Genomic DNA, 22,959 nt, shown 5'->3' on the forward strand with positions numbered 1-22,959 from the left:
GTTCCATCACTTTTGATTCGACAGAACACCAGTTGGAAAACCCTGCTGTACACAAAGGGTCCTGGGGATAATAAAAAATATTTAAAAAAAATAGAAAATTAAGAATTTCTTCAATTGTTAAAAAAAAGCCGTCATGTGCCACTCCTAGTGCAATAAAGTGCCATCCGACTAAAGGTTATTAATATCACTGATATTGTCAAAAATTGAAATTTTTTAAAAGGTTTCTTTTTAACTTAAGCATCTGAATAGAGAGAAAATTTCTACCTTTAATGAAATTGTTTTTAGTTCTGCTAACAAATACAAGTCCATAAAATACTCCTGACAAAATAGGCAAGCTCCTTTGCGACGGCCATCGATTGTTGATGCCTGAAATGAATGATTTTGAAACTTTGTCAAACCTTCAACAAATATTATTCAAGCATTTTACATTTAGATTCCATGATCTAAAAAAATGAAATGTCAAATTCAGTTCTCCATCTTTAAATTAATAAAATTAATACATAACCAAAATATTACAGTTAAAAAATCGAAATACAGTGAAAGCGTGGGGATCCCATGTTTTTTTTTTATCATTCCATATCAAATCATCCAGCCGTGAAACCCATCGTCTCAAATTTAATGGTTTTTTTTTTTTTTTCATTTGTGTTTTGCTCTCACTATCCTTACTAACCATCTAAAATATTATTTGCATATCTCTCAAACTTTGAGGGGAAAAAATACTAAAGTTTATATTGAAGAATGATGCAAATAATGTTTCTAAGTCTCACTTTTTGAAGAGGATTGTTTAACCCTTTTCAAAATTTTCCTCATTTGATCATTTTTGTCGCACCACGGTCATTTTCTGCTCATGAGGGCTAATTAGACCGGGACCTACAATTTATTGCCGATTCCGAGACAGGGAAACAACTTTCCAATTGGGTTTTGAAGCACAGGGTGTCCGTATAAAAAGTTAACATTTTCATTTTGATAATTATGCAACCCCTGACAACATGAATCTAATATCCGAGGTACTACACATTATTCGGGTACTTTTTCTAACTGGAAGTATGTTCTAGGACCAATGGTTCGCCATTAAAATGCCATTTGCATTGCCCCGTTACCTAAGCGCCCTGTATATTAAATATAGTGCAGACAGTTATGTGAAATATTGTGCTGTGTTTAAACAACAAATATTGTGTTGTGTGCCAACTCGCATGATGCTTCGTTCGCCTGCGAGAGAGGGGCCACATTATGAACCAAAAAGCCACTTGAAGGTAGCTTGTCATACAATGAAATATCAGATTTTCACCGCATCGAAATTGAATTCAAAAAACTGATAATTTTTTTATTTGAAAATCTGATTTATACTTTTCAATGGGCTTGAAATCCTAATAATAAATCAATGTTCACATGAACAATTTTGTCACAGCATCATTTTTCTGGAAAGAATGGTTCAAACAAATATTTTAAAAAATTTCACAAGTATTTTAGTTCATTTTTTTAAATTCGTAGTAGGACTACAACATGAACCTATATCCTTGATACATGTAATATTGTTGAAAACGATGTGAAAGGTTGAACTTATCAACAGTGATTCATTTGTGTGGAAACTCCGATTACTACTTTTATCCACATGAAGAGAATAAAATTAATAAAACCCGCTTGCTACCACTTTTTGCAATTTTTAAGAATGCGTATTTTGGAAGCTACAACTGACATTTCTCAATGAAACCATAATTATTTACCCAAAAAAGAAACTAATTTGGAAATACAAATTTCATCCAGTACAATAGCTTGATGACATTGTGCCGTCTTCAAGTGCAGAGTTTACATTGATTGAAAATAATGTATTCTTTTTTTTACTGTATTCTATTATGTTTATTTTGCTTTTTCGTTAATTTCATAAATTAAAAACTAAATTCAAACATATTTACACTTCAGACAATTTTTGAATAACTATCTTATAATGGGAAAACGGGGGGGGGGGGAGGAAAGGGGGAGTAGAAAGTCATGGTTTGCACAGGGGGCCACAGGAATGAGAAATGGTTCAGGGGGGCCATGGACAAAAAAAGGTTAAGAAAAACTGTCCTAGATGTTCTTCAGAAGTTTACATCTTTAATCTAGATAATTTAACAAGAACAAAAATCAATGTTTATATGTTATGAAAAGAGTACAGCAGATGGTTTATAACAATACACATATATAAGCAGTTGAAAAAATGTTCAAAGGATGAGAATCTCGTTTTGAATTGATTATATATATATCCAATCATTCCATAGTTTTTCCCTTCAGCATTTATGCTATGCTCTATTCAAATTGTATATTTTATAAGAAAAAATACACATATCTTGTCCAAAATAATTCTGTAGACAGATTATCAGGGGCGTCGGAAGTATTTTTGACCAGTGGGTGCTCCACCTTCCCCCCCCCCTCTAAGGATATCAAAAATTGAAAAAGTATTTGTAAAAATAAGTATTAAAAAAAAACAAATATATTTTTGTATAAATTCTGTATATGATGGGTGGCTTGAGCCTCGGGACAAAAGTCTCACCATGCGAGACGACATTGGTTACGCGTCACTTTGACGTATAAGCCGCATTAGTGAAGCAATCCTGATAATTCGCAACTGTGTTCCTAGCTAGATAAAATGCATAAAAAATTAGTTTTCTCTGAGAGAATAATGCACTATAGTTCGAGTGTTTTTACCAACACGAGAGAAACACGATCTTTCTCTCAACTTTTCTGTAATTATATTTCTCTTTACTCCTGATTTAATACTTTTCCTTATAGCAGTGCTCTGTGTCTGTGGCACAGCCCAAGAGGCATATATTGTAGCAGCTTATAAACAGGGATATCTCTCATCATCTATTTACTCTTCGGCTCCAGTACTTAATAAATTAATTTTTAATTTCCCGTGATAAGAAACTTTAGTAATAATTTCTAATAATTCATTATTGGAATCTAAAACATAAAACAAGGCATGGTTTTTTCTTTATAATTATTTTTGCTACGAGCCTAATCTATGAAAATATTTCATTACGTAAATCTTTGAATTTATAAAAAATGCTTTCAATGCATGCTTACTTGCATGTAATTATGATAGGGTAAGTTGATTAACCAGTCAGGTGACCAATTAATTTTTCCTTTTTCCCTTTTTCTCCTTATTAAAAGTTTGAAGCTAATAAAATCAATTTTCCTGATTAAAATTTTTTATGAATACATTTAAACTGACTTCATTTTTTTTAAATCACCAACCAAAAAATTATGAGAATTTAAATAATAACTAATTAATTTTCAAAAATTGAAATAATTTGATTAAATATTGGTGCGACGGCGTATGCCATCATAACCACCTGACTGGTTAAGGTAGATGGATACTTTCGGAATAACATACAATAATTAAAACCTGAAAGTGTTGACTGTGAAGAGGTAAACTAAAAATAGGGTCTTTAAGTAGGCTGTCGAGCCATCGAGAGTAAATTAAATTTCAAATAATTTGGCAAGTACCAACAAAATTTATTGTGCCACTAATCATAACCAATTGAATTAGTATTTAGGTCATGCCAGAGCACTGGTTATAATTTTTTTCTACAATCCTATGGGGGGAGGGACAACAATTACCGCTCATTTTTCAAAAAAATAGGATTAATAATGAAAATTAGAATACACAAAGTCACCCTAATGTATTTTCATTGAAGAAAAACTTTTCTTACATACTCGAGCACAACATTTCAATTGTAAATCTATCGATTCAAGTCCGGTAATTAAGAGAAATAACACTCTGCTGTTAAGTCTCGAAACAAAATCCAATGAGAAACAGTTTCTGTATGAAAAATCTACAAAGATATCGCTGATAAGTTTCGTTTAACAATTCGCCTGTTGTAAAATCCAAATATGAAATGCCTAGATCTTCGATAGAGCAATTATGTTTGTACTTCATCTGCACTGTTTACACCAATGGTTCTCAAAGTGTGCGTCGCGGCTACTAGAGGAACCACGCTGAGCCGTCGATATTGATGTGTGGCAATCATTCTGGCCAGCAGTAAACATAGGTAGTACTGTACTTTTACTCGCTATCTAACATGCAAAAAAGACAACTAAGGCAATTAGTGCAATACCGTTGCTGTAGGCACAACCATGCTAATAACATCCAATCACAATAAAGAATTGGCCATTGGCAAAATCGGACAACCAATGAAATCTTCTCACAAGCTTCTACAGCTGGTTGTCAGCAAACTTCAGTGATCGTTTGATAGCATTTTTAGCATTGGGGAAAATAAAAGAACTTCGAAAAAAAAAGAAAGAGGAATATCAATGGTTTCAAAATCTTCTTTCCTTCCTCCACCTCACACAAATATATCCGCTGCTACTTCCGCTTTCTGGCACCCAAGGGGATGTCGGTCAAACTGAAAGACCCAGTCTTTGCATGTGCTCTTTGGAATTCCTTCACTAATTGTAATAGCCACGAGCACTTTTTGGTTAAAGGGTTTGAAACTGGAAGCTGTTTCTTCTCCCACGAAATGCAAGTTTCAGGAGAGAAAAAAAATTGTGTTTCCCATTTCAGAAGAAAAGGATTTCTTTTACGAAAATTGGGGTCACCCTAAATTTTGCGACCAGGTGGGACCACACCTTTCGTAACTGCCTAGATCTGGTCTGCTTAGTGAGCAATTTTAATTGAAATTCTGTGTTTGTTTTAAATGGAACTCTCATATTCTTGATGCAAATTTAACGGAATGTAATCGAAAAAATTCTATATAGCAGAGATGAAGTCTGTCACTTCTATGCCCAACACCAATTTTTATATTTCGGGCACTTACGCCTATTTGGGTTTGAATGGGCCTGGGAGGAGAAGGGGGGGGGGGGAGGTTCTTTTGGGTATGAATTAAAAAACAGCAATGCTTTTGAACTTCTCAATGCTAAAAATATCCAAGTTCTGAATATAGCCTCTAAATTTCACGAACAAACAAAAAAATGTCTAAATAGGCATTTATGGCAGAGAAAGTTAAAAAAGGCTTTTCCATTAAAAAAAATAATTGAAAATATACCGAAAAAAAAAACATGACATTTTGCCTTGACCTCCGGACTCTACTAATAACCTTGAATTCTCCATTGCTGAGAAAACAACTTATAAGGAGTTAATTCATAGCTGCCAACTTTTGAAAATGAAAATTCTGGAGATTTTCGTGCGAGCTGTATTTTATGCTAAAAACCACTCCCTAATAAATACAAAAGGGATTTTTCTAAATAAAATAGGGATTTTTCTCCACATTAAAGTTAGAGCATAGGGAATAAAATAGGGTAAGGTATAGGAAAAATAGTCGAATAAAATAGGGATTTTACACACATGGGAGTTAAACCCTTGGGAATAAAATCCCTATGCAAAAAACAAGTGAAATTGGGGGCCAAAACTTCAAAATGGTGATCTAAAAAAATAAATAAGTATTGTGTTCAATCATAAACGATGTGAACAAATATTCTGCGTGAACGAACCCAAAATCTCAAAATGAAAGGGAAAATGCGTCAATTTTTGAAGAACACTGACTTTTTGTGACACTTGTTTGATGTTTTTTTCGTTTTTTTTAAAATTTCACATAGGTGATGTCAATCTTTCTACCATGACCGATGTTTATGTCCATAACACAACTTGTACAAAAAGAAAAAGTTGGCCCTTTTCTGGAACGTTTGATGAAAGGAAATTCATCGGGGGAATAAGTATCTTTATATATACAAAATTGATTAAATATGTTTTTGCTTATCAGTATTCATGTTTTGTTATATCCCATGTACTTAGCGTCGACAAAAGAGGAAGTTTTGACCACATGTGCATCACTTATAATCTTGAATTATTATCCAAGACTATTGGCTGCTAAGCTATTTCCCTGCACGATAAGACAAACAACTTTCTTGTTACCATCAGAGGGTTTGTAAAACTTCCTTAAAAAAGGAATTTCCCCATTTATGATGTGTGCCGCCATTTCGAAAGGGGAAAAAAACAGGCAAAAGACTTCACGCCCCACAAGAAATTCCTTAGGGATTATCACTGACCTATAAGGAAAGCTATAAGTTGACTTATAGCTCAGCGGGGATTATTTTCAGAAGCTGGGATTTTTTAAATGAAGTAAAGAATTTTTAGGGACAATTAGGGATTTTTTGTGATTTTCGTAAAAATTTGGGAGATTTAAGAAGTTTTCGGGAGGTCGAGGGATGAAGCTAAAATTCGGGAGATTCCCGGAAAATTCGGGAGACTTGGCAGCTATGAGTTAATTTCATCTTTGCATCCTGGATATAAACCCCCCCCCCCCCAAGTCATAAGGTATGTATGTATATATGTATGTATGTATGTATGTATACTTGTATAAATAAATTAAAGTCTGTGAAGAAGTAAACCATTAAAAATATTTCCATGTTTGCATTACTTTTTTTGTTTTATACAGGTACATCAGACTTTCATAATTGAAATATCAAGAGGCAAAAATAACATTATCTTATAACGAAATGAAAGTAACTTTGTAGGATTCTTCAATTGAACATTGGTAACTAACACCTTTCTTCAACTGAAACAGAACAAAAAATATTTTTTCTCCAAAAATAAGACCCAACCAAAAAATAAGAGACATATTATGACCATCCTGAAAAATCAAGCTAAGTCGACCCCGAAAATTGACCTGTTAAAATCATCAGTCAGATAAAGGCATTCTGTAGGTTGCTATACATGACAGGTTTTATTTTATAAAGTGATATTGATATACAATAATGTTATTGACATTTGTATTTACCAGGGTTGTTTGGTTTAAACCAAACCACTTTGGTTTTTTTCAAAAAATCAAATAAAAGTTGCCTAAATATAATTTTTTTTCTTGAAAAATATCATATTGGTTCATTATTAGCCAAAATGCTTCATTTTTACCACATTTTATATCCTTGGGGTACATTCTGATGGTATATCTTTAAATGACATAAGATTTTATAAGTGGTTTTTTTCAAAAAGTCTCATAAAAGTGGCCAGAATATATATATATTTTTCATTTAAAGTATCTTAGTTATTTAAAGTTATATATAAAAGCCAAAATTTCTCATTCTTACAACATTTTCTAACCTTTGGCTACATTCTGATGCTTTATCTTTAGCAAATTCATGAATAAGGATTGCATCACACATCTAAATATAGTGGTGTATTATCTCACAGGGTTTTTTTTCCCCTTGACAAAGAAGCAGCTACAGTAGTGACACCATCATGTTAGGGGCAGGTGGTCCTATAATCCAATAAAGACACCAGCTGTCGTTAAAGGACAAAAACTAGTGTACTAGTTGTTACATTACCTCACACACATTTTCATTTTCTTTCCCATAAGAAGTAGCACATCTCCATCTCCCAGTCTTAATATTCAATAGTTGTTTTTTTTATACTTTCACACACACACACTGTTAAGCCCAGTTAATCAAGGTTCTACTGTATAGTAGTAACAGATTTAAGAAAAATAATCAGCTATATACAGGGTGATTATAATTTAAGTTTTGATTCCGAAACTATACAATAAGTACTGATCAGAATGACTTGAAAATTTGCATGGATACTCCTGAAGCAATGGACGTTTCTTTCGCAAAAGAAAAAAGTGCAAAATGTGCAAGTAAATGATGCTGTACTTGGCCAACAGTATAATCTATTTTGTGCAAACACATCATTTCGACACTTCCACAGCATCAGTGTGTGGATAGAACTTCTATCAAGATGCACATTGCAATACCAGCAAAGCAGCTGCTGAAGACCCATTTTGAAAGGATGCACCTTAACCCTTGCAACTTCTGGCTGTGGGGGTACCTCAAAATGTTATAAACAGTGGTCAGATTGCAAACTTTGGTGAATTGCAATTTCCAGCACATTCCCTATATGTTAGAAGTTTCTCAGGAATATGAACGGGGGGCCGTTTGGTTTAATAAAGCTGAATTGCAAGCACATCCACATTATGACCATGGCATACTCCGATTCTGTTGTTGAACAAGAATTTTTGTGCTTTCAACCTCATAGCCAGAACACGTGGTGGACAACATATTTAACATTTCTTAAGTAAGTTGTAGTTATTTGTTCAATTTATTCGTTTTTTGTGATGTTTCCATGAATTATCAAATCATGAAATGCTATAATTAAAGTATCATTCTGCCATGACTGACTATGGTTTCCATTCTGCGAGCAAATTTCCCACATGTTGGATGATGTCATTAATTTTACATTTTTAAGTATTTTTTCCCCTTTATCAAATAAAATTGAATTTTTTCAGGAATATTCATGTCAATTTTCAAGTCATTCTGACAATCGTTCTTTTTTTACAGTGCTTTGAAATCAGAACCTCAGTTATAATCACCCTGTATATCGTAAATCATTGCTAATTAATCTGCATTATTTATGATTCATTAAATACATTATATTCACCTAATTTTTATTACTTTTTGCAAAATAGCTTCGTAATTAAGTATACTGAAAGTAACTGGAGAAAAACCTTTATATATTATATGATTAATAATAACATTAAAGGAATTTTCAAACACACAGTAATCCATTGAGTTAAGCAAAAAATAATTAAATTGCAAAAGTTGGTTTTTGTTAAAATGTAATAAATATTTATTGATTAATTAGCATGGGAATATAGTTAATTATATTCATAAACATTTTATTTCAGTTAATTATTGGAAGTTTGAATGATTTTTCAGAAATTTCATTGTTTTTAATGTTAATACTATTTAAAACAAAAAAAAAACAGTTTACACCAAAAAAACCTGGTTTAAACCAAAAAAAACGCGTTTTTTTGGTTTTTTTCAAAAAAACAGTTTTTTTTACCAACCCTGGTATTTACTGATAATTCAAGTTATTCAGTATTTTTAGGTGCCCAAAAATGGCTAATTTGGACAGGTGAAAAACGCCTCCAGAGCAATGAATCCTCAGAATGACTACCATCTCCTCATGGCCCATCGCTTTGTCTCAAGGAACTGCTATCTCTGGACTCCTGATATTGTTAAACACAAAATATTCAAAGACCATTTGTGTATGGAAACGAATGACTTCAATGAAAATAGGATGGCGAGAAAAACTTGGAAAATTTATCAAGTTCACCCCTCGAAGACTGCATGCTTAGGTGAAGAATTCAAAGGATGAACTAAGTGACAGCTGTGCGATTGGGTTTCAGAAATGCATTATAAGCAGGTTGCATAAACAAGAAGTGCTCATTTTAGTGGAGCTTACTTAATGGTTGTGGTTACATAGCTAAATGGTATTATTTCCGACAGATCAGGACACTTTTGGATACATTTTCTGCAGAGTTTGAAAAATTTAGAGAAAAAAATTCAGGCACCATCCTGATTTCTCAGAATTTTCATTATCCAAATTCATTTATTTCACCACAACCAATTTTTTCACTACAGTTCTGAATGCAACTCAAGGTTCAGATACAATTACGCAGAATTGTTCGTGTGTGAACAATTATTCCCTTATTAGTATGGTCAATTTTATTAATCCAATACATAGTTTTTATGCACCAAAAATATATATTTATAAATAATATAACATACACATACAGAATATATATACACATGTTTAAGTTAGATATTTTGAAGTTGTGGAAAAAAAGATTAAAAAAGTTCCCTATTTTGCCCAAAAAACCCGGGTTTTTTTTAGAAAAACTCACCTGGGCTGGGATTTTTAACAACCCTGATTACAGTGGAGATCAAAAATAAAACCAAAAGAATTGTGGATGACAAACTAGTTACTCTAATTGAAGATGGGTGAACTAATTGTTTGGCGACTTATCGCTTGCAGATTGGGAGTAATTAGCTAAAATTGTATCTTCACTGAAAATCAAATTTAATGGGATTAAAAATTAATGTGATAGACGTCGTATTTCTATTGATTTCATTTTCTGTCCCCCATAATTCTTTTAACAGACTACAAAATTGTGATTGGTATCATTAGTTTGTGTTACTGGACTGGTGAGCACTCTCTCTTTCCTGCAAGGCACATGCAGTGACTACTTTGCAAATTAATTACAAAGAATTAATTTAATCTTACTATTTTAAAATTAATTGCATGTTCAGCTTAAATCATTATCTTGCTTGGAAAAAGGCTTTTAAATTTTTTCACTCGCACTACATGCATGAGTTTTGAAACAAATACCTCATGGATTAAATTTTGCCCATGCAAAAACTGTTTTTTTCTTCTTTCTCAAGAATAATACATTCCAATTTCTTTGGAGTTTCAAGAAAGTATGATGGAAAGTAATTTTTTCAAATTCCAAATTTAAAATTTCTATTTTTTTTAAATTTTAGACATTTTTATAATTTTTCTTAAATTTAAACATTTTTAAAATTTTCAATGAATCTCAAAAATTCTATCTATATCCCTATAATAGCTTAGTAAGTGTGAAAAATTGCATAACAATGTCAAATCATTCGCCAGTAATCACTTTGAGAAAACGCATTTAAGTATTGTGAAGCAGAAATGTTGAAATTTTTTTCTCAGACCCAACACCATACAGACACATGAAAATAATTTCAATGTTCAATAACGTACTGTTTTTTTATATTGCTATCTTACTTTTATTTATCCCTTTAATGCTTTGAAAAGCCTGCCGCTTCAAACACTGGATGCTCAGCAAATTAAAAAAAAGCCATAGATTAAAAAACTGATGAGGTAAAAATTCAATTGAATTTATTTTGCAGTCTGTTATCTATTTAATATGTTCTGAGAGTAATATTTGAGGCAAATTAGCAATTACTATGAGAAAGATAAAAAAATAGAAATCGACATTATAACCGTCAAAACGCATTATAAATGTTAATATTTTTTACATTGACATTGGCATGAACACATTTTCTGGTAAGTGTGATATAAAAGATGCGTAACAATTACTTTTTTAAATGAGTATTAAGCTCAACAATGTGTGCATAATTTTCAGTAGAAGAAGTTTCGTCAACTGTCACCACCATATCTCATTGCATAGATATGCAATTGCGAAACACGTTATAATGATAGCAAGAAAAACCTTTGTGAAAATCAGTTTTTTTTTCATTCACTACCTATACATTTATTTCTGATGTCCGTTATCACAATACACAAATTCACAACAAATCACACAAAACACTGCACGTCAATATAAATTTTGTGCTGCCTCCATTGTTTTAAGTGGTATTATTATAATTATTTATTCATCTGAGGAATTTTCCCCATTTCATGAAAATGGTTTTAAGTTCATTGACCAGATTGTAAGCACACTGATAATACTTGTATATACTAAAGATAAAGATATGAACTGTTGCATCCTATCTTTCTAGTATGTGGAATACATCTCCATTGATATTTTTCCTTTATCATCACACAACCTTGGTTATGTTCCAAAAACTCTGTTCATACCATTTAGATGTACTGCTAATTTGATTAATTAAAGGATAATTTCGTTGAACAAGAAACAAATAACCATGCATGAAAAAAATTATGGAAGTAATAATAAACTGGTAATGTGTAAAACAAAAGTACACAATAGATTCAATGATATACGAAATATAAAATGTAAACAAACAAAAAAAATGTAAGTCAGGGTTTGACAAATCAAGAGGGAAAAAAATTAATGCCAGTCAAACTTCTTAGGAGCCAAGGGTGATCTTAATCAAATAAAATGGTAATGAATAATGTTTTTTTTTTTCAACTTTCTATATCTTTTTCCTACTTTAGGAGACACATGCTGCCTTGAAATTAAAAGACTCAAATTTACTTATCACATGATTTACTTTATAAAATCTGTAATGGCATTTCATCGCCATGGCGCCCTGGTGGGATTTGTCAAGTCCTGCTACAAGTAACTGTTTTTTCCTTTAACTAAATGAAGAAAAAGACTCATGAGCAAGTATTGTGAACGGCAGGGATTAGTAGGGAGTGTTTTATAGGGATTACAGATTTCAGTCAGATCGTCCATCTCAAGCTCTTTTTCACAAATTCATAGAAAAGCTCTATATTACACAGCTCACTCAATACACATCTAGGCAATTTCGTAAGCGGAAGGTTCAAATCTACACTGTTTTGTTAGTGAATGAGCACCAGAAATTTGCCACTGGACTTATCCTTTTGATGAGATCTCTTCTAGCCCAGCTTCGTGGCAGAGTACGGAAGACTGCGGGAGGTCCAAATCTATGCAACGTTTGTTAGTGATAAAGTAAAGGTGCTTGCATCCTTTTAGATTAGGTTTCTTCTTAGATCCTGTTAGGATATCAATAGGCTATTTACTATGTTTACTGGAAATTCAGATGCGTTATTTTAGAGCAGATTCAGACATCCCCATTACTGTAATTGAAGAAAATACTTTAAGGATAGGTATTAAGAATTCCATGAGTGTCCAGTATTTAGAGATTAATTATGATGGTTAATAAAGATTTTAATTCCTATTCTGAGAAATCGGGGCAGAATTTTTCATCTTTGAAAAACAGATGTGTATCCCTTAAAAGGAATTTTGACTGTTTCGGACGTTAATATTTGTACCATATTAATCACTTAAAAATATGTATGTTATGCTGTTTTATCATTCTTATGTGTGATGCAATATGCACTTACCTGACATTACTTTGAATTAAGGTATAAAAAAAGACTGTGTGGTAATTTTTCGTTATTGTCCCTTTTTAAATTAGGTACATTTTGAAGAAAACCAGTATGAGTTGAAAAGGCAAGATGGCTGCAAGAAGTTAAAGCAAACTGCTGTGCCGACCTTGTTCCAGGTTCCTAATCCACCGAAATTTCTTACTCCTCAACGGAAGAAGAATATAGGCCTTCCAAAATTTCTGAGTGATGATTATGTATGTGATATTCTCAAATAACCTTATTTTCTCAATTGTCATTATAAAGCCAGAAAATACTGAAAGCCAGAAAATCGTCATTGCTTATTTGTTTACTTTTTAGATGAGGAGAGAAAGCTTGGTTCGGAGGATACTAGCTACAGACAAATATATTTATTAAAAGGAATCAATGTGTGTATTTTATTGGTGATTATCTATCCTAATGTGGTGATGTTTTTATACATTTATTAGGATTTTAAGATTAGCTTATTATTGGCCCATGGCTGCAACTGGGGGGGGGGGGGCATGTGGGTCTGGTGCGCCAGGCGCTGGACCAGAAGGGGTGCAGAATTCACCCTTTAACTGTTTCTACATGCAAGGGGGTATCAAAATTCTGGCTTGTCCGGGGGACAAAGTATTTTGTTGCGCCCCTGTATTGACCTATTACTAGGGTCAAAGATAATGAAATATGGGTATTTACCATGTACGCGTAGACTTTTTTTGCCATAATTGTAATTTTCAATTTTCAGTAGAGTTTTTATCTTGGCTCTCTTAAAGTATTGCTTTTGAATATATATATATTTCCAGATTAATTGCTGTTGGGTCACGCAGTTTCAAGAAAAACTATATTTCTGTTATTTAAGCATATTTTTTTTGTAATTCCCAAAGTTTACTGGTACTCTAAAGCAGCGTAATAATTGATTGCATGGTGTAGAAAAATATGTGAAATTGTGAATGATATTTGTAAAATCTTGCTTTCATCAGTTATGTACATTATGTTTCAATATTTTTTTAATAAATAAATTTATTCACTCATTGAGCTCGTCAATTTACATTATTGAACCTGTGTGTGCTATTCAGATTTTGTAATTTACTGAAGAAAATTCTGATAAAATAAATGCTCTTAAAATATTTAAGAATTTTTTTACTAAATTTCCAATATCTAGAGGCAGTAGTTTATCAAATCCTTATCACACAATCATTTAATATCCAGAAGAAATTTTCTTAATGTAATCTAAATTGACTATATATATTTTTGTATGCCACTTTTACCCTGAAATTAAGGATCGGGGTAAGGGATATATAGGAATATTTTATTTTCACTAAAAACCTGAAAAAAAAGTAAATACAATTTTTTTTTGCTATATACTTTTGTGTTTAAGATTAATTACTTGATCGTCATCACACGAACTGTTACGAATTCAACCTGTTGTTTACCAATAATTTCGTGATTAATCATAATTTCGTGAAATGTGGTTTATTTCCCATAGTAAATCCGTTCCTGGAAATTCCTCGTTTCTCCCACAAATTGAATTTTCCATACGCATTTGCCAAGCATTTTTAGCGCGCGGGGAATTCTGTTAGGTTGCTATGCCAGATTTACTGACGCGATTTTTCCCCCCTCTGTTTGGCGGTCATTTCCGAAGCGGCGATTTCGTGCAGCAACCCTTCGGCGAGGACCAGAATGCCTGATGGTTCCGCTCGTATATGAAGGCGTCTTACACTTGGCCAGCAGTATAATCTATGTTATGCAACCACATTTTGGCACTTCCACAGTATCAATGTGTGGATAGAACTTCTATCAAGATGCACATTGCAATAATAGCAAAGCAGCTGCTGAAGACCCATTTTGACAGGATGCACCTTAACCCTTGCAACTTCTAGCTGTGGGGGTTATCTCAAAATGTCATAAACAGTGGTCAGATTGCAAACTTAGGTGAATTGCAACCTCCAGCACATCCCCTATATGTTAGAAGTTCCTCAGGAATATTAACAGGGTGAGGGGGGGGGGCAAGTTTGGTTTAATAAAGCTGAATTGCAAGCACATCCACATCATAACAATGGCATACTCTGATCTGTTGTTGAACAAGAATTTATGCTTTCAACCTCATAACTAAAACACAGTGGATAGCATATTTAACATTACTTAAGTTGTAGTTATTTGTTCAATTACTTCATTTTTTGTGATGTTTCCATGAATTATGAAATCGAGCAACGCTATAATTAAGTTATCATTTTCCCATGGCTGGCTACCGTTTCCATTCTACGAGCAAATTTCCCACATGTTGGATGATGTCATTAATTTTACATTTTCAAGTATTTTTTCCCCTTTATCAAATAAAATTGAATTTTTTCAGCAATATTCACGTCAATTTTCAAGTCATTCTGACAATCGTTCTTTTTTTTACAGTGTTTTGAAATCAGAACCTCAGTTATAATCACCCTGTATATCGTAAATCATTGCTAATTAATCTGCATTATTTATGCTTCATTAAATACTTTATATTCACCTAATTTTTATTATAGTTTTTGCAAAATAGCTTTCTAATTAAGCATACTGAAATTAACTGGAGAAAACATCTATACATATTATATATGATTAATAAAAACATTAAAAGCTTTTCAAACAACCAGTAATCCATTGGGTCAAGCAAAAAATAATTAAATTGCAAAAGTTGGTTTTTGTTAAAAAATAAAAAATATTTATTAATTAATATGGGAATAGTGTAATTACCATTAATAAACATTTTATTTTAATTAATTAGAAGGTTTCAATGATTTTTCAGGAATTTTATTGTTTTTAATGTTAATACTATTTAAAACAACAAACAGGTTTAAACCAAAAAACCCGGTTTTGGTTTTTTTTTTTACCAACCCGGCAATTTAGTTTTTAGCTTAACTCAGTGAATTAAATTACTTTTGTGTTTGTTCTTAATGTTATTATATTAACCATATAATATAAAGGTTTTTTTCTCCAGTTACTTTCAGTATGCTTAATTGGGAAACTATTTTGCAAAAACTTTAATAAAATTAGGTGAATATAATGTATTTAATGAAGCATAAATAATGCAGATTAATTAGCAATGATTTACGATATATAGGGTGATTATAACTAAAGGTTCTGATTTCAAAACAGAACAGAAAAAACGAATGATTTTCAGAATGACTTGAAAATTGACATGAATATTCCTAAAGCAATGGAATTTTAAATGGCAAAAGGGGGAAAAATATATAAAAATTTCAAATTAACGATACTGTACTCATCCAATACGTGGGAAATTTGCTCACAGAATGGAAATGACATCCAGTCATGGCATAATGATAACTTAATTAGCATTGCACGATTTCATAATTGATGGAAACATTACAAAAATGAAGTAATTGAACAAATAAAACTGCAACATAATTTAGAAATGTTTAATATGTTGTCCACTATGTTCTGGCTATGAGGTGTAAGTACAAAAATACTTGTTCAACAACAGAGTATGTCATGATGTGGATGTGCTTGCAATTCACCAGAGTTTGCAATTCGACCACTGCACATAACATTTTGGGGTATTACCAAAGCCAAAAGTTGCAAGGGTTACAGCGAAGTGTCATGCTGTTGTCAAAATTGTTCTTCAGCAGCTGCTTTGCTGGTATTGCAATCTGCATCTTGATAAAAGTTATACTATCCACACACTGATTTTGTTGAAATACCGAAATGATGTGGTTACACAAAATGGTATCATCCTGCTGGTCAGGTACAGCATCATCTACTTGCACATTTTTTTTTTTTCCTTTTCTTTTGCTAAAGAAATTTTCATTGCTTCTGGAATATCCATGCAAATTTTCCAGTCATTCTAACCAGTAGTTCTTATTGTATAGTTTTGGAACCAAAACTTCAAATTATAATCATCCTGCGTATAGCTGATTATATTTCATAAATCAGTTACTACTATACAGTAGAACCTTGATTAACTGGGCTTAATGGTGAAAGTATAAAAAAAATTATTGAATATTAAGACTGGGTGATATACAGTACCAGATGTGCTGTTACTTATGGTAAAGAAAATGAAAATGTCTGGGGTAATGTAACTACTAGTACACTGGTCTTTGTCCTGTAGGGACAGCTGGTGTCTTTATTGGATTATATGACCACCTGCCCCTAGCATGATGGTGTCACTACAGTTGCTGCTTTGTGAAGGAGAAAAAAAAAAAACAGTGATAATGCACCATTACATTTAGATGTGTGATGTAATCCTTATTCATGAATTTGCTAAAAATACAGCAAATATATACATTCAGGCCACTTTTATGAGACTTTTTGGAAAAAAAAACCACTTATACCATTTAAAGATATACCATCAGAATGTCCCCAAGAATATAAAATGTGGTAAAAATGAAAAATTTTGGCTAATAATGAACCAATAGGATATTTTTCAAGGAAAAAAATTATATTTAGGCCACTTTTATTGGATTTCTGAAAAAAACAATTGGTTTAAACCAAACAACCTTGTCAAATTGTAAAAATATTCTCCGAGATCATTCAGGAAAACGAAAACAAAAAATAAATATGCAAAAACTACCTTGAATAACTTATGTCATCTAGTTGCTGGGTCATATATATATATAAACTGAAGAGCCAAAAAAACTGCTACAGGCATGCGTATGCAAATAAAGAGATATGAAACCAATCAGAGTATGGCGCTGCGGTCGGCAACGCCTATATAACACAACAAGTGTCTGGCATAGTTGTCAGATCGGTTACTGCTGCTACAATGGCCGGTTATCGAGATTTAAGTGAGTTTGAACGTGGTGTTATAGTCAGCGCACGAGAGATGGGACATAGCATCTCCGAGGTAGCGATGAAATTTGAATTTTCACGTATGACCATTTCACGAGTGTACCGTGAATATCGGGAATCCGGTAAAAAATTAAATCTACGACATCGCTGCGGCCAGAAAAAGATCATGCAAGAACGGGACCAACGACGACTGACCGCAAATTGCTGCAGATTTCAATGCTGGGCCATCAACAAGTGTCAGCGTGCGAACCATTCAACGAAACATCATCGATATGGGATTTCGGAGCCGAAGGCCCACTTGTGTACCCTTGATGACTGCACGACACAAAGCTTTACGCCTTGCCTGGGCCCGACAACACCGACATTGGACTGTTGAGGACTAGAAACACGTTGCCTGGTCTGACGAGTCTCGGTTCCAATTGCTTCAAGCTGATGCATGTGTACGGGTATGGAGACAACCTCATGAATCCATGGACCCTACATGTCAACAGGGGACTGTTCAAGCTGGTGGAGGCTCTGTGATGGTATGGGACGTGTGCAGTTGGCGTGATATGGGACCCCTGATACGTCTAGATACGACTCTGACAGGTACGTAAGCATCCTGTCTGATCACCTGCACCCATTCATGTTCATTGTCCAAGTCGACGGACTTGGACAATTTCAGCAGGACAATGCGACACCCCACACGTCCAGAATTGCTACAAAGTGGCTCCAGGAACACTCTTCTGACTTTAGACACTTCCGCTGGCCACCTAAATCCCCAGACATGAACATTATTGAACATATCTGGGATGCCTTGCAACGTGCTGTTCAGAAGAGATCTCCACCCCCTCTTACTCCTACGGATTTATGGACAGCCCTGCAGGATTCATGGTTTCAATTACCTCCAGCACTACTTCAGACGTTAGTCAAGTCCATGCCACGTCGTGTTGCGGCACTTCTGCGTGCTCCCGGGGGCCCTACACTATATTAGGCAGGTGAACCAGTTTTTTTGGCTCTTCAGTATGTGTGTGTGTTTATATATATATTTTTTTTTTTTTTGCTTTTACCATCCTCATTAACCATGTGAAATATTATTTGCATATCTAGTGGCATTGTTTGAGAAAATAAATTTTAACTTTTTCAATTTTCAATATATTCTAGTGAACTTTTCACTAAAGTGTTCAGAAAAACATACAGAATATGAATAAAAATAATTCATACGCTTACATTTGAAATTTACATGCAAAAAAGTTATTTAAACTTTGTTTTTGTGGAATTTTTCGTTAGAAAAAATACAATTTTTCTAATGTATTTTTAGACCAGAGGCGCAGCAGTTACCAAAACAACTTTTATTTTAAATTTCTCCTAAATATATGATGTAAAATAATGGTTTTTTGACCGTTAATATATTTATTCTGGCTCGCAACATAAAATTCATCGAAATAAGACTGGATCACTTCGATTTCAAATGATTCAACCATATACTGAAATGCAACCCATCATCCCAGATTCCAATTATTTTTTGTTTATTACTTCTACTATCCTTATTAATGCAAAATTTCATGTACATATCTAAAAAAAATTCTAATGCCACGAATGACGTCTCTAAGGCTAACCATTCAAGCAATATTATTTATCAAAATATATCATAACTATGCAGATTTTCAATACATTCAAATAAAATTTCCACTAAAATACACACAAAAAAATACAGATTATGACTAGAAAAGAAAATTTAAACCTTTGCATTAAAGAATTAGATTGCAAAAAAATAGTTGAAATTTAATTTTTGATTCTTTTTATAATGAAAACAATGGCTCACTTTTGTTTTCTCATTTACAATAGCTCTCCTGCTTTTTGAACAGCATATTCAGTGATATTGAACTCCTAAGATTTTTTTCTTGTTCCATGAAGCAGGGGCCAGAGTTTAAATTTGCAGTTTTTCCTTTGTTGTGATGGTTAAATCGAGTCTTATTTCTAATTAACTTTATCAAAATAATCATATATCATTTGCTTTCTGTTTCATATCTTCATTAAGTGTGCTTTGAGATTCATTTTCTGGTAATTCTTCAAAAACTTTACAAACCTTAAATTTCAGTGTTACAGGCAAATTCAACTTTTCTTTTGGCCTTGTTTGACTTGCACTGTGGAGCTACCCTATGAAGTTTAATTGGTGACTCTTCTACGTTCAGTACAGATTAATTTTTTTTTCTTCAAGTGCTTCTTGTTTAGTAATTGACATTTTTTCAAGTTACTTATCTCTACATTACTATCACTGTTTATCTCTTCACAGTATTCAGTTTCTTCACCTAATTTATTGATGTTTATATTCACTTTGTCCCTACAGGCAATGTATATGTTTTGCCCTGGAATTGATTTTGTACAACCATTTATTTCATTTATACTTGAAAAATACAAGTTTACTACCCTTAAACCAGGATTGGCAGGTTTTTGACGGTTTAAACTGCAGTTTAACCGTCAAACTGTCACGTCAAAAACCTCAAATATTGCTTTTCGATATAAAAATTCCCATTGGAAATGCACAGGTTAATTGCATGTAATGTTTAAAGTGACTATATTATACAAAGAATAAATATTTGAAAAATATGATTCTAAAATAATTTTCTACTCTCAACAGAATTATTTTGGACAATATATGTGTTTTTTTTCTTATAAAATTTGAATAAAGCATAACATGAACATTGAAGGGAAAACTGTGGAACGATTTGACATTTGATTCAAGATGATTCTTGACCTTCCAAAATTTCTTCAACTGCTTATATATGTTTGTATTGATATAAACCGTCTGCTGTCCTCTTTTTACAACAGATAAGTGTTTAAAAAAGTTTATTACATCATGTATGTAGTGTTGATTTCTGTTATTATTAAATTATCTAGATAACCACTGATGCTTAAATCGGTACTCTTATTGTGCATAACATTGAAATATATCTAGCGATCAAAATACTAAATTGTAGGACTAAAATGTCATTTAATTTGGCAATGCTAGCTTGTATATGTCAAACTTGGTTATTCTTACTTTTGCACTATGATATGGTACATTTACTAGCATTTATAATACAATGGTTTTCCAATTGAAGCTTTATTCAAACGTGCAAAACAAATGCTTTGGGTATCAAGTCATCAAGTCTTGTCAGCTGTTTCAGTTGAAAATATTCTTTAAAGCTCTGTGAATTTATACCCCCCCCCCAAGAAATTTTTAGGTGAAAATAAATGAGTTTAATTAGTGCATCAACAGATGCTGTGTGAAAATTTTTATATGGAATAAAATTTTGGGCGGATCAGAAAATTTAAAATATCAAAATAGATATTTTTCCTCAGTAATTATTATTCTGAATATAAAACCCTTTAATCTAAATAAAAGTGTTTCTGTTATTTAACCCTTTGAATAACCCTTTAATCTAAATAAAAATGAGTGTTTTGTTATTTAACATATCTATCAAGTTAACAAAAATTATTTGACATCGACAGTAAGATTTTGATAGTTTTAATACAGAGTTAGTTTCTGGGGTCAAAAAACCTAGCCCTGATGCCCTATCATACATATTTTGAATAAGCAGCTCTATTCCACTTAGCAAATTAAACACAGGTAGCCTAATGAGTAGCTTAGGTAAATAAACCATAAAATTATATTTTATATGTTCTAGGCTCTAATGTTGAATTCAAAATTGCAAATTATAATTAATATTTTGTTTTAATTGTAATAAATTAATGTTTAAAAATGAAACATTCCGGTATGCAAAAAAGGAATTTTTTCATCATGTTGTATACCTATTGTGTTCAAAACATTATCAAATGGCATTCATTTAGGTTTTTGGCGGTTTTCGACAGTTTTGATGGTTTAAACCAGTTTTTGACGTCAAAACCCCAACCCTGCCTTAAACCTTTTGTTATTTTTTCTTATCACATTCAAAAGGATCAAAACATACTTTTGGGTATTTTTGGGTATTTGTGATTGATGCTTAGAGAATAGATACTTGAAATCGGACCTTACAGTTGGCAACGAAACACGTAAATTATCCTCAAGGTCTTGCAATCTATTTATTGACAGATGGCAGCACTACACATAACAAGCATTACACAAAAACAAACTTCACGTTAGATTCACAACACATACACTCACTTTCCGTTATGTACCAATTCGTTAGAAGTTCCATAGAGGAATGTGTATGAGGTGCATGTGTGTACAGTTGAGTAGTAGTCTATTTCTTGCTTTGTATTTTATTGTCACCATAACAGAGAAATCTTGCTCGCATATATATATAATGTTGAAAAGGGCAAAAGTGTATTAATTGCTTTATTCATTAGATTGGAATACACCACTCTCTGTCTGTCCAAGCCAAAAAAGCAGTCACCGCCCCCCCCCCCATTTCTTACTGATCTTACCTTAGAGTGTGGAATCAGCGCAAAGATAAATTCACCTCGTTCACAAGCAGTGAAATTTTTTTCCTCCGCATTCTCTGCAAAATCAAATGGCGAGACAACCCAGTCGAAATTCTCACTTCAAGAGATGGAAAATACATGTCTATTACATCTTCCTATCTTGATAAGTGTTGACAAATGAGGTTTATCAGCTTACCCAAAGGTGTGTGTGTGTGTGGTGTCACTCTGTTATTACTTTGAAGGTTTCAGCAGCTGGCTGATGCGGAGATAAATCTAAGAAAGAAAATTGGCTTTGCAGGGAATTGAACCCATGTCCTCTCACTTGCCGGGTGAGGACCTAGATCATTAAACTAGAAAGCCAAAGAATCCTCTTTCCGTAGCGATTGTGTGCGCTGAACGGGAAAGTACATGGACAGCCAGACCTAACTCGGGTCAAACCTCACATTTCTGACCATGCCACCAAATAGTGACTTATCCAATACGTCTGTCACGCATAGAGAAGATTAATTATTCAATTTAATATATTTTAAGACCTTAAATGGACCATAGCATTTTTTACTTATCTCCATAATTTCTCGCGGCACCCCTCAGCCGATATCGAGGCGCCCTAGGGTGCAGGGACAAACCGGTTGGGAAACACTGATCTAGTTGAATGATTTGAAATTGGAGCGATCCAGTCTTATTTCCATGAATTTTGTGTTGCGAGTGAGCCAGAATAAATATATCAACGGTCAAAAAACCATTATTTTTTTTCTCCAGTCTTTTACTTCATATATTTAAGAGATATTTAAAATAAAAGTTGTTTTGGTAACTACTGTGCCTCTGGTGTAAAAATATGTTTGAAAAATTATATTTTTTCTAATGAAAAATTCTGCAAAACGAAGTTTACATAATTTTTTTACATGTAAATTTCAAATGTAAGTAAAAATTATTTTTATTCATATTCTATATGTTTTTGAAACACTTCACTTTAGTGAAAATTTCACTTGGATACATTGAAAATTCAGAAAGTTATGATTTATTTTCTCAAACAATACCGCTTAAAAATTGAGCATTGGAAAAAGTCATCTGTGCATCATTTTTTGATAAATTTTCATATTTTTTCCTCAAAAAGTTTTAGATATATGCAAATAATATGTCACATGGTTAATAAGGATGGTAAAAACCACAAAAATAAAAATAAATCATTGAAATCTGAGACTGGGTGTCATGGCTGGGTG

General features: G+C 32.8%; 1 protein-coding gene across 1 annotated transcript in view; it reads right to left on the reverse strand.

Moving 5' to 3' along the window:
• The window catches only part of Clic (chloride intracellular channel protein 5), a 103,706-nt gene that overhangs the window by 71,625 nt on the left and 9,122 nt on the right, over window positions 1-22,959 (reverse strand). The window contains exon 2 of the mRNA XM_089239487.1: window positions 265-366. Coding sequence (XP_089095613.1) covers window positions 265-366 — 102 coding nt within the window. The remainder of the gene's footprint in view (window positions 1-264; window positions 367-22,959) is intronic.

The sequence above is a fragment of the Pholcus phalangioides genome, unplaced genomic scaffold (genome assembly GCF_987345545.1).
Source record: "Pholcus phalangioides strain wild (caught in Gottingen) unplaced genomic scaffold, Ppha-v1.0 ptg000011l_1, whole genome shotgun sequence".
NCBI lineage: Eukaryota > Metazoa > Arthropoda > Arachnida > Araneae > Pholcidae > Pholcus > Pholcus phalangioides.